The 16,715-nt window shown below is 37.9% G+C and overlaps 1 protein-coding gene across 1 annotated transcript in view; it reads right to left on the bottom strand.

Moving 5' to 3' along the window:
- Positions 1-16,715, bottom strand: part of carmil3 (capping protein regulator and myosin 1 linker 3) — a 178,956-nt gene that overhangs the window by 83,347 nt on the left and 78,894 nt on the right. Inside the window, exons 7-10 of the mRNA XM_022677949.2 lie at positions 15,074-15,144; positions 14,902-14,975; positions 4,096-4,171; positions 1,658-1,746 (exon numbers count right to left, since the gene is read on the bottom strand). Coding sequence (XP_022533670.2) covers positions 1,658-1,746; positions 4,096-4,171; positions 14,902-14,975; positions 15,074-15,144 — 310 coding nt within the window. The remainder of the gene's footprint in view (positions 1-1,657; positions 1,747-4,095; positions 4,172-14,901; positions 14,976-15,073; positions 15,145-16,715) is intronic.

Below are 16,715 nucleotides of genomic sequence, written 5' to 3'. Positions count from 1 at the left end.
AGTTTATTAATGGTTACTAATTAGGTTGTAAATGCCTTAAAAATCATTAATAATTAGTTATAACACATACATAGTAAGGGCAACAACGACCTGTTGTTTGCCAAATAGTGAACCCACAGCCGTCTATATTGTTGCCTTTTCTAATTGTGTTATAACTAATTATTAATGATTTTTTAAGGCATTTACAACCTAATTAGTAACCATTAATAAACTAATTGTAAACCATTTATAAACCCTTTATAAAGGCAGCCTTATTTTAAAGTGGTACCTATTATAATGCATTTAAAAGGCATTATAAACATATGAAAATGCATAACCCATTGCAGCCATGTTTATTACGCATTATAACTTTTTAACGTTTTAATTATAATGTGGACTTAAAACCCTTATATTTCACAAAAATAGACAGTGCAACTTATAATCAATCCAAAGAGCTTTATGTATAAATTTTAACAGTTAGGTATTAAGGAGCAGTAAAGCCACTCCAATGAAGTGTAGTGTTATAGAGGAGTTTCAGTTTAGTTCTCCAGCACTAAAGCTGGAGAAGTATTAGCATTAGCTGCTAATCGTGCTAAGCGCTAGCTCTTTCGCATTTCAGAGGCGAGCATATCGGACTGTAGTTTTTTTATCCTGTTTGAACAAGCTAAGTGGAACAATATGCTAGCTAATATCACCCTGGCTTACTGAAACAATCAGTTCCTTACTGTAGTGCTGTTGGATGGCATTATTTGCTAACTGTGGTTAGCGCTAGCGGTTAGCTGCTAATGCTAATGCTGCTGCACCCAGCCTTAGTAGAAATCTGGAAACCTAAGCTTACTGGAAGCAAAAGGAAGTGCTTTTATGGTCAGCCAGTTGGTTATACTGTTCAATGAGCTTGGTCATACCAGTCAACCAGCTTGCTGCTGGTGGTCATATTGGTCAATTAGCTTGGTCAAGCTGGTCACAATCTTCAGCTAGCTTTGAGATGTTGAACATGATGGTCAGCCAGTGGGTCATTCTGTTCAATGAGCTTGGCCATTCCAGCCAACCAGTTTGGTGCTGGTGGTCATGTTGGTCAACCAGTTTGGTCAGGCTGATCACAATGGTCAGCTAGCTTTGAGATGTTGGTTACGATGATCAGCCAGTTGGTCATGCTGGTCAATGAACTTGGTCATGCCAGTCAACCAGTTTGGTGCTGGTGGTCATATTGGTCAACCAGTTTGGTGCTGGTGGTCATGTTGGTCAACTAGCTTGGTCAGGCTGCTCATGATGGTCAGCTAGCTTTGAGATGTTGGTCATGATGGTCATTCCAGTCAACCAGCGTGGTGATTCTGGTCAACCATCGTGTTGATGTTGATCAACAAGCGTGGAGATGCTGTTCAATTTTGTCTATGCTGATTGTTTAGCTTGGTGAGGCTGATCATACTTGATAACCAAATAAAACCCATCAAACCAATGGTGGTCAGGAGCTGAACTGGCTAAACTGGCCTATAGCCAATAGTTCGCTTCACCTTAGAGATGTCAAATTAAACGTTATATTGGCTGGAATAAGCTGTATCATTTGGCAGAGTGCCAATCGCATGTTAGGATTGATTCCAATTGAGCACCCCTTCCTCCAACACATCCCAAAAAAGTAAAAAAAGACAGAAAGAAAAGATGAAAAACAGAAGATGCTTACGCTTTCAGGCCTGCGTTCTCCAGCGTTAGATCCTCCAGGCTGCTGGACTTACTGATTGTGTGAAGGACTTGCTCCACTACCTCTGAGCCCTGAACACACACAAACACACACATACAAACAAAACACACACATTATCTCTCTGGGATTTTGTTTTTTACTGACCCCTCTACAGCCTTGACTCCACTAACATTGACAGAATCAACTTTTTACCACAGTTTCAGTTACTTCTACAAATACTATGAGTTTTGCAGATAGAAATGTGCCCTCAGGGTTTAAGGCCTTAAACCTTTCTATATCCACACATCCAGGGTGCATACACAACCCTCCTTTTCAATACGATTCCAAGACTGAACAATGGAACAGAGGCTGCCTACATAATCAGCAGGACTCCCGGGGAATACTAACGCTGCAGGAATTCAGAGAGAATGGCAACAAGAGGACCAGATTAACCTAAAGCTGAACCAAAAAAAAAAAATGGGCCTCAATAGCAGATTACACACTAGTGGGAAACAGTGGTGCACGAACTAACGTAGAGTAAAATCTTACACTAATTTTACATACAGAAACACAGTCATATACCTACATAATCAAATACAGCTCTGGAAAAAAAAAAATAAGAGACCATATTAAAAAAAAAAAAAATTGTTGTTTTTACCAAATTGAAAACCTTTGGAATATACTCAAGAGGAAGATGGATGATCACAAGCCATCAAACCACCAAACTGAACTGCTTGGATTTTTGCACCAGGAGTAAAGGCATAAAGTTATCCAAAAGCAGCGTGTAAGACTGGCGGAGGAGAACTGTGATTAAAAACCAGTTTTTTTTGCACTAAATATTGATTTCTGATCTCTTAAAATCTTAAACTTGAAAATCTTGAATTTTGAAAATGAACTTGTGTTTTTCTTTTGCATTATTTGAGGTCTGAAAGCTCTGCATCTGTTTTGTTATTTCAGTCGTTTCTCATTTTCTGCAAATAAATGCTCTAAATTACAATATTTCTACTTGAAATTTGGGAGAAATCTTGTCTGTAGTTTATAGAATAAAACAACAATGTTAATTTTACTCAAACATAAACCTATAAATAGCTAAATCAGAGAAACTGATTCAGAAACTGAAGTGGTCTCTTAATTTTTTTTTTTCAGAGCTGTATATTTTAATAATAATTATTTGAAAAGTCTGTGGATTCAAATCCAAAAAAGTAGTCAACCCAATTGCAGCGCAGGTTTGATTTGAATATTAATAATTATTATAAATAGAGCCTATTTTTTTTTTGTGCTCAGTCTGGTCAATTAGAATTGCTCGTTAGAATTCAAAGCAGGGTTGTGGGGGAGGAGGCGGGGTTTTGTGGGGTCTATAATTTGGGTAATCATGCATATTTATTCATTTATTCATTTGTCGCATTTTTAATCAGGTTTAATACTCTTGGGTCATTTCTAGTAGTTGCTTGGGTACATCACTGGTCCATAAATGTATTAATAATGTATTAATTGTATTTCTGTGTTCTGTATGATTCAAATTATGATTATGAAGTGGTATTTTAGCTATACAAACTGGGAGAGTAATTGAGTGGACAATTCAAGACTCTGCAGTGTATGTCTTCAGAAAAGTTGGAGTCATTGGTTGCAGAACCTCATTAATGTAAGCAATGCCACTATGATAAGGAGATTGGTGGTTCGAATCCTGGGCATGCAGCTTGCCATCAGCTGCTGGAGCCCCGAGAGAGCACAATAGTCCTTGCTCTCTCTGGGTGGGCTTGATGGCAGTCTTTCCACTCATCACTCCAAAGGGTGATGTCGATCAGCACAAGGCATCTGTGAGCTGATGTATCGGAAACCCAGTCGCTGCGTTTTGTCCTCCGACGGCAATGTGATGCTAATAGTTAATTGGAAAAAAGTCGGAGGCGTGTGCTCGTCTTCACCATCCGTTTGTTGTGGCATCACTTGTGATGGGGGATATACAGCTGACTAGCTAAATTGTGGAGAAAAATGGGAGAAAATGTGAAATAAATCGTACAAAAGAGTGCTTGTGATGAAGACCACAGTGCCTCCACACACAGACTCATCCCTGAAGATGACCCACTGTCATTTTTAACAACTTTTTAGCCAGCCTGGCATGACTATCCAACAAATTTCATTCCTTTCGGTTGATTCCTTCTGGGTACAACTATTTGTTTGATCATTTTCAGTGTATGAAAGCCTTGCATTCCCACCTTGCATGGTCCGACTGACCAGCATGTCTTGTGAATATCTAAAAGGACAAAACTCAAGGGAGATAAAAGTGGGCCGGCGCAATGTTCCGAGCGAGATACTGGATGTATGTAGTGCTGCAACGATGTGTTATGAAACCAGCACAAACTAATCAATACTGACAGCATATCTCAGCAAACTGGGTCAAATCGAAAAGCCTGGCTCGCTAAAAGGGAAAGTGGTATATTTACTAGGCGCAAGTCTTTGCAGTAGAGCTTGGTGAACCATGTGTTGTACGCCATGGACGCCACGATGACGGCCAGGTCCCTGTAAAACAGAGAGAGAGAAAAAAAAAGACTATTAGCATTTAAAACCCTTCAGAGTCCCTTCAGACAAAATTCAATTATTCAACTGATAATAGTTTAAAGAAAGCGGCTTTTCCCTTCTCAACTTATGCCAGACTAAAACAGTACAGCTGGAGAGGGAAAAGAAAAACACTCCCAGAGAGGGAAGCTAAGAGAGAGGAAGAGAGAGGAAGAGAGAGGAAGAGGAGATCGATGGGGAGGCTGACGCTAGGCTAGTGCACTACTCAGCGCAGCGTTGTCTATGATACGGCCATGGGCCCAAAACCCTTTCAATCTATGAAAAAATTGCTAAGTTAGGTAAACAAAACTGTAATTATATAAAAAAAAAAATGAGCGTCGGATGTTAATCTACACAAATTTCTCTACTGGAAACTGAAAGTTTATTTAGGTGAATAAAGTGCTTCCTTTTATTAACAGTAAGCTTAGATTTCCATATTTCTAGTAAGGCTAGGTGCAGCAACATTAGCACCCTGAGTGTTCTGTTAGAGCAGGGTGATATTAGCTAGTGGTTTGTTCCATGTAGCTTGTTTTAGCACGGTAATCGTGCAGGCTACAGGCTGGTATTGCGATAATGCTCACCTTTGAAAGGCAAAAGAGCTGGTGCTTAGCGCGGTTAGCGGCTAATGCTAATGCTGCTCCAGCAGTGAAGTGCCTTTACTGCTCTTTACAACCTGGTAGACTGGAAGAATTTATACATAAGGCACACTTATAATTTTTGGGAAAATTAAAGGATTTTTTTTGTTAGGTAAACAAAACTGTAAATATAAAAAAAAAAACGAGCGTCAGATTTTAATCTACACAAATTTCTCTCCTTAAATCAGTTAATTCAGGTGAATAAAGCGCTTCCTTTTATTTACAGTAAGCTTTTATTCCCATATTTCTACTAAGGCTAGGTGCAGCAACATTAGCACCCTGAGTGTTTTGTTAGAGCAGGGTAATATTAGCTAGCGGTTCGCTCCAAGTAGCGGCTAATGCTAATGCTGCTCCAGCAGTGAAGTGCCTTTACTGCTCTTTACAACCTGACTGGTAGAATTTAAACATTTATACATGAATACAATTTTTGGTAAAATTAAAGGATTTTTTAAAGGACAGGGATGAGAGAAAAAAAAAGACTATTAGCTTTTAAAACCCTTTGAAACCAAAATTAAATTCTTCAATTGATAATAGTTTAACGAAAGCAGCTATTCCCTTCTTAACTGATGCCAGACTAAAACGGTACAACTGGAGAGGGAAAAGAAAGAAATGACACATTCAGCAGGAAACACTCCTCGAGAGGGAAGCTTAGAGAGAGGAAGAGGAGATCGATGGGGAAGCTGACGCTAGGCTAGGGCACTACTCAGCGCAGCGTTGTCTATGATATGGCTTTTAATTCTGGCCATGGGCCCAAAACCCTTTCAATCTATGAAAAAATTTGGAGCGAGTCTAGCAAAACTGTCCATTCTCCCATAGAGAGAGAGAGAGAGAGAGAGAGAGAGAGAGCGGGGGTGGGTTTGCCCTGTATTAGAGAAGAGCTTATGGCTATGCTCTCATTTGGGACTTCATCATTTCACAATGATGAGGATTCTCTGCACAAAAGCCAAGCGCTTCCTCCTCATTCTAATGCATCAAACCCACAGATGCACTAGATCACAACGGACAGTAGATAGCAAAAGACTGTCCTGCGCTGGACTCTCTCAAGCCACTTTATTACCTTGGGTCAACCTTGCTGCTGTACAATTGGATTGCTTTATATGTCATCATTTATTTAATAAAACCATTTCCATCCAATTATTATGATTTTTTTTTTTTTTTTGCATTTTGGCTTAAGAGATATTTTTTCATTCAATTTTTTTCATCTTTGTATAGCAGGGTTAATATTGTTTCACTAGTTATATTTATGTAAATATACTGTATTTATTGTTCGTATATTTTGCACTATAAGGCGTACTGTATTATAAGGCTCATTTTTAATCATTTTGTTTGATCTATTTTCATACATAAGGCACACTGGATTATGAGGCAATTTATGCAACACTAGTAAGGAACATAGGTGTCGCAATGTTTTCCTTCTAATTCAGCAGGTCTCGCCACTAAGTAAGTAAACTAAGCTAAGCTAAGATAAGCTAAAGTCAAATGGCGCTCATTTGAATGTTAATCTACACAAATTTCTCGCCTAAAAACTAGAATTATATTTGGGTGAGTAAAGTTCTTCTGTTTATTTACAGTAAGCTTAGATTTCCAGATTCCTACTAAGGCTGGGTGCAGCAGCATTAGCATTAGCGACTAACCGCTAGCGCTAGTGGGACATAAATGCCGCAAGACAGCGCCCCACTGGGGAACCCTGAGTGTTCTGGTAGGCCAGGGAGATATTAGGGTCAACCTTGCTGCTGTATGATTGGATTGCTTTATATGTCATCATTTATTCAATAAAACCATTTCCATCCAATTATTATTATTTTTTTTTTTTTTGCAATTTTTTAAATTGGTATAACAGGGTTAATATTGTTGTACTAGATATTTTTCATGTAAATATACAGTATTTATGTACTATATTTTTTGCACTATAAGGCGCACTGTATTATAAGGCACATTATTAATAATTTTGTATATTTTCTGCTTTATTTTCATTCATAAGGCGCACTGGATTATAAGGCAATTTATGCAACACTAGTAAGGAAAAGGGGTGTCACCATGTTTTCCTTCTAATTCAGTAGGTCTGTCCACTAAGTGGTGAGACCTGTAAAGCTAATCTTAGTAAACTAAGCTAAGCTAAGCTAAGCTAAGCTAAAGTCAAATGGCGCTCATTTGAATGTTAATCTACACAAATTTCTCGCCTAAAAACTAGAATTATATTTGGGTGAGTAAAGTTCTTCTGTTTATTTACAGTAAGCTTAGATTTCCAGATTCCTACTAAGGCTGGGTGCAGCAGCATTAGCATTAGCAGCTAACTGCTAGCGCTAGTGGAATGTAAATGCAGAGAGCTTCATAGGTTGCCAATGGAATTTAAAAAAGCTGGCCCTGATCTGGATTTTTCATAAGGGTATTTTGTTTAGTAAAGTACAATTTAATCACAAGATCTTATCAGAAAAAAGATTCTGTCGATTAAGAAGTGCTATTGAAATCTGTAATGCAGATAATCAGTTGTTTATAATTACAGAGCATGTTTTTATAATTATTGTAATTCTAAATAACACTGTCTCACAGAAGCTACAGGCTGAGAATAGACAGGACTTCCTTTTCACTGGCCCCGAGACGCAGTTTCTGTGGGTAAGGTGTCAAGAACTCGGGCTATTTCTGCAGGTCTGAAGCTGCATGAAAATGACTCGGCAGGAAGCGACGGTGCAGATTCTGCCTGGCATCAGCAAACCCCCCCCCTGGGTTCCAGAGACAGAGGCGGCGGGGAGAACTTGACACCGATTGGCCGGATGGAAGAGGATACTGCCAAGAGTGAAACGCCACTACTCTCACCAGACAGGAAGTCAGCGGAGACACTTATTGGATGTAATATATTGCCACAGAGTTCACGCAGGTTAACAACTTAGAAAGCGTTGGGGATTCAAAACGTCTCTTAATCCCCGACACCAAGATTTATGTCCTTTTGTTTTACTTTATGAAGGCTTCGAGAGAGTCGAGACCCCTTATCTGTGTATGAGTGCACAACTGCATAAATATAAATAAATAAATAAATAAATAAATAAATAAATATATAGTGCTATGAAGTGCCTCAGCATATTTGGAGGAGAGCACTAATCACCTATCATAATTGGACTGCAAACACCAACAATCCATATTAATTAGTAGAATTGTCCAAAAAAAAAAAAAAAAAAAAAAATAGCTATAAAGTGTCATGAAAAAGTATTTGGCCCCCTACAGATTTTTTTCTTTTTTTCTTTTTTTTTTTTTGTATCATATTATCAAATTTCAGATTAAAAAAACACATTTTAATATCAGACAAATATATACATATAAAATATAAATTTTTCATTTAATTTAATTTGTCATTATTTTAATTAATACTAAAGTCTTCCAAGCTATTAGAAAAAAATACATGGAATTCATTAGTAAAGTGTTAAACAAACCAGAATATGTTTTATATTATATATTCTTTAAACTAGCACCTCTTGCTTAGATTAGACAGTTTTGCACATCTTATCTGGATTTTCTCAGTCAGCTTTATGAGGTAGAGTCTCCTGCAATTCAGGCTTTCAGTTAACAGCTGTGCTGAACTCCTCAAGAGTTATTTACTTGAATTTGTTGTCTCTTAATAAAGTGTTTAAGAGCATCAGTTGTAAAGTTTTAAGGAGGTAAAGTTAAAGGTATACAGTGAAAAGCTCCATTTGGGTAATGTTCTTATTTATATTATATTAAAGACCATTAAAATCGTTATGATGAAACTGGCTCTCATCAGGGCCGCCCCAGGAAAGAAAGAGCAAGAGCTACCTCTGTTGCACAGGATACATTCATCATCAGTGTTACCAGCCTTTGGTTTGTTTCCCCCTTTTAAGTAACTACATGATTCCTTATGTGTTCCTTCATAGTCTGGACGAATTAAGTATTAATTTACAAAGTAGAAAAAAATATATATAAATTAAAACATTGCATGAAAAGGGGTGTCCAAACTTTTGACTGGTACTCTATGTCTAATATAAGGGATACTGATTATTCTAATAGAGCTATACATTACAAATCTGTATATCTGTATACAATCTTCTTAGAAAATTTGGGATCAAACCAAGTGTTATGTATAAAAGAAAAAAAAAAAAAAGCATTTATTAACTTCAAGCTGTGTGAAAACCAAAGGCTATTAAAACTATTAAAACAATAATTAATACATTAACAGCATTTATAAACACACTGGATGTGTCAGGGGAATTAGGCAGTCATGCCTCAGGAGGTCTGAACAGTTCTGTAAGTGTGTGTTTTCCCTGTAATAACAGTGTATTATGTAAAAGCTAGAGAATCATAAGAACACACTTTCATCAGAAGACTCTAGACCTATCATACCCTATCATCCTACTCAAGGCGCGTTGCGATGCTCTTTGCTATCTTACACCCCGTTAACAGTCTATTTTTTAATGCCTTGTGTCCATGCGTTTAAATAATGTCAGAGTTTAGAAATAAATCGAAGTGAGGTGTATTCAGGGAAATTTCTGGCATGTTGCTATTTTGGCAGTGGAAAACACAGATGCCCCACTGACTGATTAAAACCCTGACAACAGTCAATCATCAGTCCATTCTTACTGGTGCAGGCAGTGCACATACAAACTCGACTTTTACCTCAACAATAAACAGTATTGCCAGTTCTGTTTATTGTTGACAGTTGTAGATTGGTTTGTTTCATGCTATGCCCAAAACACACCCATGATTAATTAAAAGAATTAGTACATGCCTTTTGCGTGTTTTGAGTTTTGCAATGCATATTTTTTGCACACGATTATACGATATATATATGTATAATCAGCAATACTGATTATACTTAGCATCCACTTTTTTATGTAGACTATTTCATATTAGTTGAACTTTAGTAAGTAAACTTTTGATCAAAATATAGTCAAATATCTAAATTCCTTTAATATTTGCATTTTATTATAAAGCATTTTAAGCATTTTAAGACATATTTATCAATTAATTAATCTTGGAAAACAGTTAACACTGAGTTAACAAGTTAACCACTTACCATTATAGCTAAATCACCATGTTGGGCTTCATAATAAATGCCCTCAAGGCCAGATCATGTTGTTTAAAAGATCTATATTAAAGCAATAAAGAATAACCCATTTTTAAATTGTATTTAGACTATTTTATATAAGCTGAACTTTACTAAGTAAACTTTCGATCAAAATATAGTCAAATATCTAAATTCCTTTAATATTTCCATCACATTTTAAAGCATTTTAAGCATATTAAGGCATATTTGAGTTGTCTCAAATCTACTGAAAATAACTTGTGGCATGTGTAAGCATCTGCAATAATAGTTTCATCATATAATAAATAAAAGTGAAAATATAATAATGTAGTCTAGTGTTGTTGTAAGAGATATACAGTATTTACGGCATCTGTTACTGACTGATGCTCCTTACAGGGACTTTTAAAATGTCATTTTAATTTTTCTTTTCTTCAGCTAAAATTCAATCGAATTGTACAGTTTGAATATTTTGATGATGAATGGAATTAAATGGGATTCATTTAGAAAAATAATTTATTACAGAGGATGCAATTAGTTCATATGTGCCACTTCAGGATCGGTCTATACTCTGCTATGCCAAAACTTTAGTTCTATTTATTACAGTTTCAACATATCAAAAAAGGGAAGAAAAATTCGCTCTGAATAGTCAGTACTTGGTAAGAATATAAATACTCTGTGCATGAGCTAAGACATTTCTCACGCAATTCTTACTCATTCTTGCTGCTAAAGGCTTCTAGTAGTGTGTGATTGTTGAGTCGTCCAGCTGTACTGCTCTGAAGAAGAATATCCACAGATTAATAATAATGTTTAGATGGGGAACAGTGAGGACCATAGCAAAACCTCCAGCTTTCTCCTTTTGAGGTGATGCATTTTGGAGTGCTTAGAGGTGTTTAGAGGCTTTAAGGCAGGGGTGTCCAAACTACGGCCTACTACGAGGTATTTTAGAACTAGAATGAAAGTTGGCCCGCTGTTAAGCAGGTTTTTATAATGTTTGAACGCTAGGTGTCAGAAACGGGCCAAAGAGTCTAAAAGCGGAGAGAGTGCGCATTTCTAGCGCAGAAAATCAGGCCAAAGAGTCTAAAAGCGGAGAGGGTGCGCATTGATTGCGCAGAATATCGGGCCAAAGAGTCTAAAAAGGGGAGAGGATGCGCATTTGTAGCACAGAAAAACGGGGCAAAAGAGTCTAAAAGCGGAGAAAGTTCGCATTTCTAGCACAGAAAAACTGGGCAAAGAATCTAAAAGCAGAGAGGGTGCGCATTTCTAGCACAGAAAAACTGGGCAAAGAGTCTAAAAGCAGAGAGGGTGCGCATTTCTAACGCAGAAAAACGGGGCAAAGAGTCTAAAAGCAGAGAGGGTGCGCATTTCTAGTGCAGAAAAACGGAGCAAAAGAGTCTAAAAGCAGAGAGGGTGCGCATTTCTAACGCAGAAAAACGGGGCAAAGAGTCTAAAAGCAGAGAGGATGCGCATTTCTAGCACAGAAAAACTGGGCAAAGAATCTAAAAGCAGAGAGGGTGCACATTTCTAGCACAGAAAAACTGGGCAAAGAATCTAAAAGCAGAGAGGGTGCGCATTTCTAGCACAGAAAAACTGGGCAAAGAATCTAAAAGCGGAGAGAGTGCGCATTTCTAGCGCAGAAAAACGGGGCAAAGAGTCTAAAAGCAGAGAGGGTGCGCATTTCTAGTGCAGAAAAACGGGGCAAAGAGTCTAAAAGCAGAGAGGGTGCGCATTGATTGCGCAGAATATCGGGCCAAAGAGTCTAAAAAGGGGAGAGGATGCGCATTTGTAGCACAGAAAAACGGGGCAAAAGAGTCTAAAAGCGGAGAAAGTGCGCATTTCTAGCACAGAAAAACTGGGCAAAGAATCTAAAAGCAGAGAGGGTGCGCATTTCTAGTGCAGAAAAACGGGGCAAAGAGTCTAAAAGCAGAGAGGGTGCGCATTTCTAGCGCAGAAAAACTGGGCAAAGAATCTAAAAGCAGAGAGGGTGCGCATTTCTAGCGCAGAAAAACTGGGCAAAGAATCTAAAAGCAGAGAGGGTGCAGGAAAAATGTATTATTTAAAGTGGTATATTTCATTATTTGTTTTATTACAGAGTCTGTGGCCCGTGACTTCAAATATATTTCTCCTTCAAAGTCAAAGTCAAAGTCAAAGTGGTTTTTATTGTCATTTCAGCTATATACAGAGTACACAGTGAAACGAAACAACGTTCCTCCAAGGACCATGGTGCACATAAACACAGTGTAGACAGAACAATAGTGCAACAGTACAAAAGTGCAGACAGACAATACAACACAATACAGACAAAGAATAATAAATAACAAGACAGTGTGCAAATTTTGCAGTGTGCAAAAAAGACCAGGTGAGGTAGTAATTACTCTATTACACAGTGTGCAATAGAGTCCAGTGAGGTAGTAGGGTTTTTAGTGCTTTCCATTTTCTGGGGTAAGTGGGGTAAGAGTGTGTGTGCATGTACAGAAAAACCATCAGGCCCCCAACAAAAAAAGTTTGGACACCGCTGCTTTAAGGTGTTTAGGTTTTCCCTATCCTTGTTTAGAAGGCCAAACAAGTTTCATTTTTTGCATCATTTTACGCATAATGTAAAATAATGATTTTTATATTGCACTTTTATTGCAGTCAGTACACAGAGAATTGCATTTTTTCTTCTTTTTTTTAAGATTTATTTCTAACTTTCCCACAATTTCTCTCCCCAATTTAGCTAGGCCAATTGTCCCACCCATTTAGCGGTTGCTCAGCTGTATTTCCTCCATCACTAGTGATGCCACAACACCAGGAGGGTGAAGACTAGCACACGCCTCCTCCGATACATGTGAAGTCAGATGCAACATTGCCGAGGTGCATCACAGCACACTCGGAGGAAAGCGCAACAACTCGGGTTCTCATACATCAGCCCACAGATGCCTTGTGCTGATCGACATCACCCTTTGGAGTGATGAGGTAAAAGAGCGCCATCAACTGTACCCACCCAGAGAGAACAAGGGCCGAGATCCAAACCAGCGAGCTAGAGTGTTTATGAGTTGAAAGCATAAGAATATTGATGATAGTTTGATCATTACATGGCTTATTAATTATTACTTTGACAAAATACATGGAGAAACAGCATCAGGCGGATTTTTTTTTTTCTCGATAATCAATAATCACACCTCTAGGATACATATAGATACTAAAAACCTGACACTCAGAGCAGCCTATGCCTTTCAGTATTTTAATCAGGACACACAATACAAAAATATATACAAAAATGTAAACTTCTTAGTCTAAATAAATAAATAAAAATGTTTAGTGCAAAAAAACTACTTAGTAAAAATGTGCAAGTAAAATAAAAAAACTATATAAAGTAGTGCGCACAGCATAAATAGCTTTAGTTTGAGTAAAGCAGGTAGTTTCACACTTTTTTTTTCTGTGGACACTTTTGAGTCTTTATTTACTGATATTATTTGGTTTGAAACATCATATAAATACGTTTGAAGCACTAAAGGTAAATTATATTGGTTGGGGAAGGAGATTTTTCACTTTTTTAGGTGTTTTCTCAATGGGTTTCTTGTAGATTTAGCTTTACAGCACTGGGATGTCATCACTATTTTTAGAAAGAGTAAGCTCCGCCCTTTCTAACCATATATGGATTATGTTTATGTGTAAAGAGATTCCTGAGTAATTAAGCTGAGAACACAAGGTGCGATTTTGGAGGGAAAATCCATCAGTAGGGTTCTAAGGGTTAAAGGGTTAACTATTCACACTAACAGAGGTAAGTGTAAACCTGGGCCGCCCAAATCTTTGCAGGCTACTGTCTTAAAAAACTGTAACAGTGACTGTTTGAGCACCCACACAGATATGCCAGAGATCTGTCGGATAAAAACCAACACCAACAAAGTAGAACAGGGGCTCATTAATCAGAAGAGGAAAGCACTTAAACGAAGGTGTCAAGATAAGACTTAAGAAACACAGCTGAAAGATTTCACAAGTAATAGAGATAAGCAGCTTCGTTCTCTCTCTCAGCAGAATATGAGGGAAGACTCTTTTTTCAGTACCACTTTAAAATAAGACTACCTTTATAAAGGGTTTATAAGTGGTTTACAATGAGTTTATTAATGCTTACTTATTAGGTTGTAAATGCCTTAAAAATCATTAATAATCAGTTATAACACATACGTAGAAAGAGCAACAATGACCTTTAATTAAAGGCCGTAAAGAAGCACATATTGATGGGTAGCATATCTCGACAGAACACCGGTTCCCCCGAGCACAGCTGATTCACACAGCGTCCCTCCCGCTAACCGTAATAACAAACACTGCTGGGAAAAGTTCAGCTGCGCTGCCATGGAGAACAAAACTCATTTTTTTTATTTACTTTTTTAATTATTTACTCAGTAATGGGGAATTTTCCAATGTAGTGAAGTAAATGACTTGTGTCAAAATGTACTTGAGTAAAAGTAAAATTACCTAATTTAAAAACTACACAAAAAATGACAAATTACTCATAAAATCACATTACAGTAATTTGAGTACATGTAATTCATTACTTTCCACCTCTGGTAAAAACTGGGAAATTGAATGACATGACCGAGAGAAAGATTAAAGCATGTGTCTCATAGTGGAAACTGGTGATGAAATATGTAGAATTTGAAAAGCATCACAAGAGGAATAATTGTGAGTAGTGTAACCAGTGGGAAACACAATCATTAAGCACTGCTTTCACCAGTGACCCAATAACCACTGCTTTGCTAATACATGGGAACATTAATACATGGAATCCTTAATAATCAGTTATAACACATACGTAGAAAGAACAACAATGACCTGTTGTTTGCCAAGTAGTGAACCCACAGCCACCTATATTGTTGCCCTTTCTACGTATGTGTTATAACTGATTATTAATGATTTTTAAGGCATTTACAACCAAACTAGTAACCATTAATAAACTAATTGTAAACCATTTATAACCCCTTTATAAAGGTAGTCCTATTTTAAAGTGGTACCCTTTTTTCTTACTTCTTAGAAACACTTCACTCTACCTGCTTTCTAAGTGACTGAAGTCCAACAGGTTAAACTCTCTGTTGTCCTGAGAGTGATAAATTGTGTCCACATCCTAAAAGAGGAAGAAAAAGAGGGAACGAACAAAGACGTGATTAGATATCGAGCGAACTCATGGCTTTTTATAAATAGACACCGCAGCACGGCTCTTACCCACTGCACTTCCTCTTTACAGCTGATGCCATTGTAGTCGCACAGGGCCGCGTAGGTTTCTGAGAAGCCCCCTGAAAAAAAAAAACAGAGCATAGAGTCAAATCAACAGTGTTCAGAGTTCGTTTTTTATATGATGATAAAATAGTATGATTTTTCTTTCTCTAAATATAATTTTTTAATACATTTAGGCATGTCATGATAACTACATGATAACTACATGATAATAACTACACCCTTGCTTGTAATGCACACATGGACACATAGCAGTGCACAAACCCATAGTGCATGCCTGTTGCCAGGTATGCAAACTTTTTTTTACATCAATACAAATAATAAGTCATTGGCATATTACTTTCGTCAATGTTTTCTAATTCACTGCCAGGTCAGTTTTCTCTGCAGAGAAGTGTTGGACAAGTCCAAGTAGATGCGCTGTTGAAATAGCAATCCACCACAAGTCAGAGCACACCTGGCTCTTAAAGGGAACGGCAAGGGACGTGTTGACTGGCTTACGTCATTTTCTTGTCGTTATGATAGCAAAGACACACTGACTGATGTCCTTAATGAAGCTGTGTGGAGCATGGTTGACGACTCGCCTTTAGATCCCTAAAATAAAGTAAGACTTAAAAAAAGTCTTTAAGTACATCCAAGGCTTTAATGAACCTGTTGGCACCATGCCTAATGTCAAGTGTGGGCTAGGGGTGGGGGTGAAAAGTTTCCACGTGAACAGTTTTACAGCTGGTGGCAACGTGTGGCACCTCACGTTCCGTGACCTCACTCCTCACTTCTTGTTTACAGTCGCCAGCTAGCCGACGAAATAACTACAGAAAAAACTGTCAAAAACCTGTAGAATTTTATATGGGGTTCAAATATGACAGAGAGATAGATAAAAAAAAACGTGTCTTGTCTTTGTCACAGATAACAGGATGAGGCATCATATGGTCATCTTCAGGTTAGGTGCAGTGGTTTCAAAAAAAAAAAAAAAAAAAAAAAGGGGGGGGGGGGGGGGGTTTAAAAAGCTATAATGCCAAGTTCTCCATAATGTCTCCAGCTCACTGACGGTCAGGAATTCTGGGTAATGACCAACAGAAGGAGATCGCAGATAAACATGTGGCTGAAATGAGTTTTGTCTGTCGAGAGGCTCTTCGTGATAAGATGAGAAGCTCTGATATCTGGGAAAGGATTGAAGTAGAGGCGAAGCTTCTTCAAATTAACAGCAGTGAGCTGAGGTGGTTCGGTCATCTGATAATGATGCCCCCTGGTTGCCTCCCGTTGGAGATGTACCAGCGAGGAAGGATACCCTGGGGAAGGACCAGGACACACTGGGGGGGGGGGGGGGGGGGGGGTTGGGTTCAACTGGGGACCCCAGTCAGGAGAGAAGTGGATGGGGATAGAGATGATCCAAAACTGGTCTAACCAGATAAGAAGATGATGTCAATGATTTGGTAAGGTCAAATTTTATGTTTTATTTTTGAGGACATTGTAATCTGATTACTCAAACCACATTTGGAATGAGTCAGAGATACAGGGGTTGGACAGTGAAACTGAAACACCTGGTTTTAGACCACAATAATTTATTTAATTAATTTATTGACTAATTTTTGACAGTTCTGGTGGAAACGGGAGAGTTGAGGTGCACATTGAA

The sequence above is a fragment of the Astyanax mexicanus genome, chromosome 8, assembly GCF_023375975.1.
Source record: "Astyanax mexicanus isolate ESR-SI-001 chromosome 8, AstMex3_surface, whole genome shotgun sequence".
Lineage (NCBI taxonomy): Eukaryota > Metazoa > Chordata > Actinopteri > Characiformes > Acestrorhamphidae > Astyanax > Astyanax mexicanus.
Note: the sequence above shows the minus strand (reverse complement) of the source record. Positions and strands in the feature narration are given on the sequence as shown.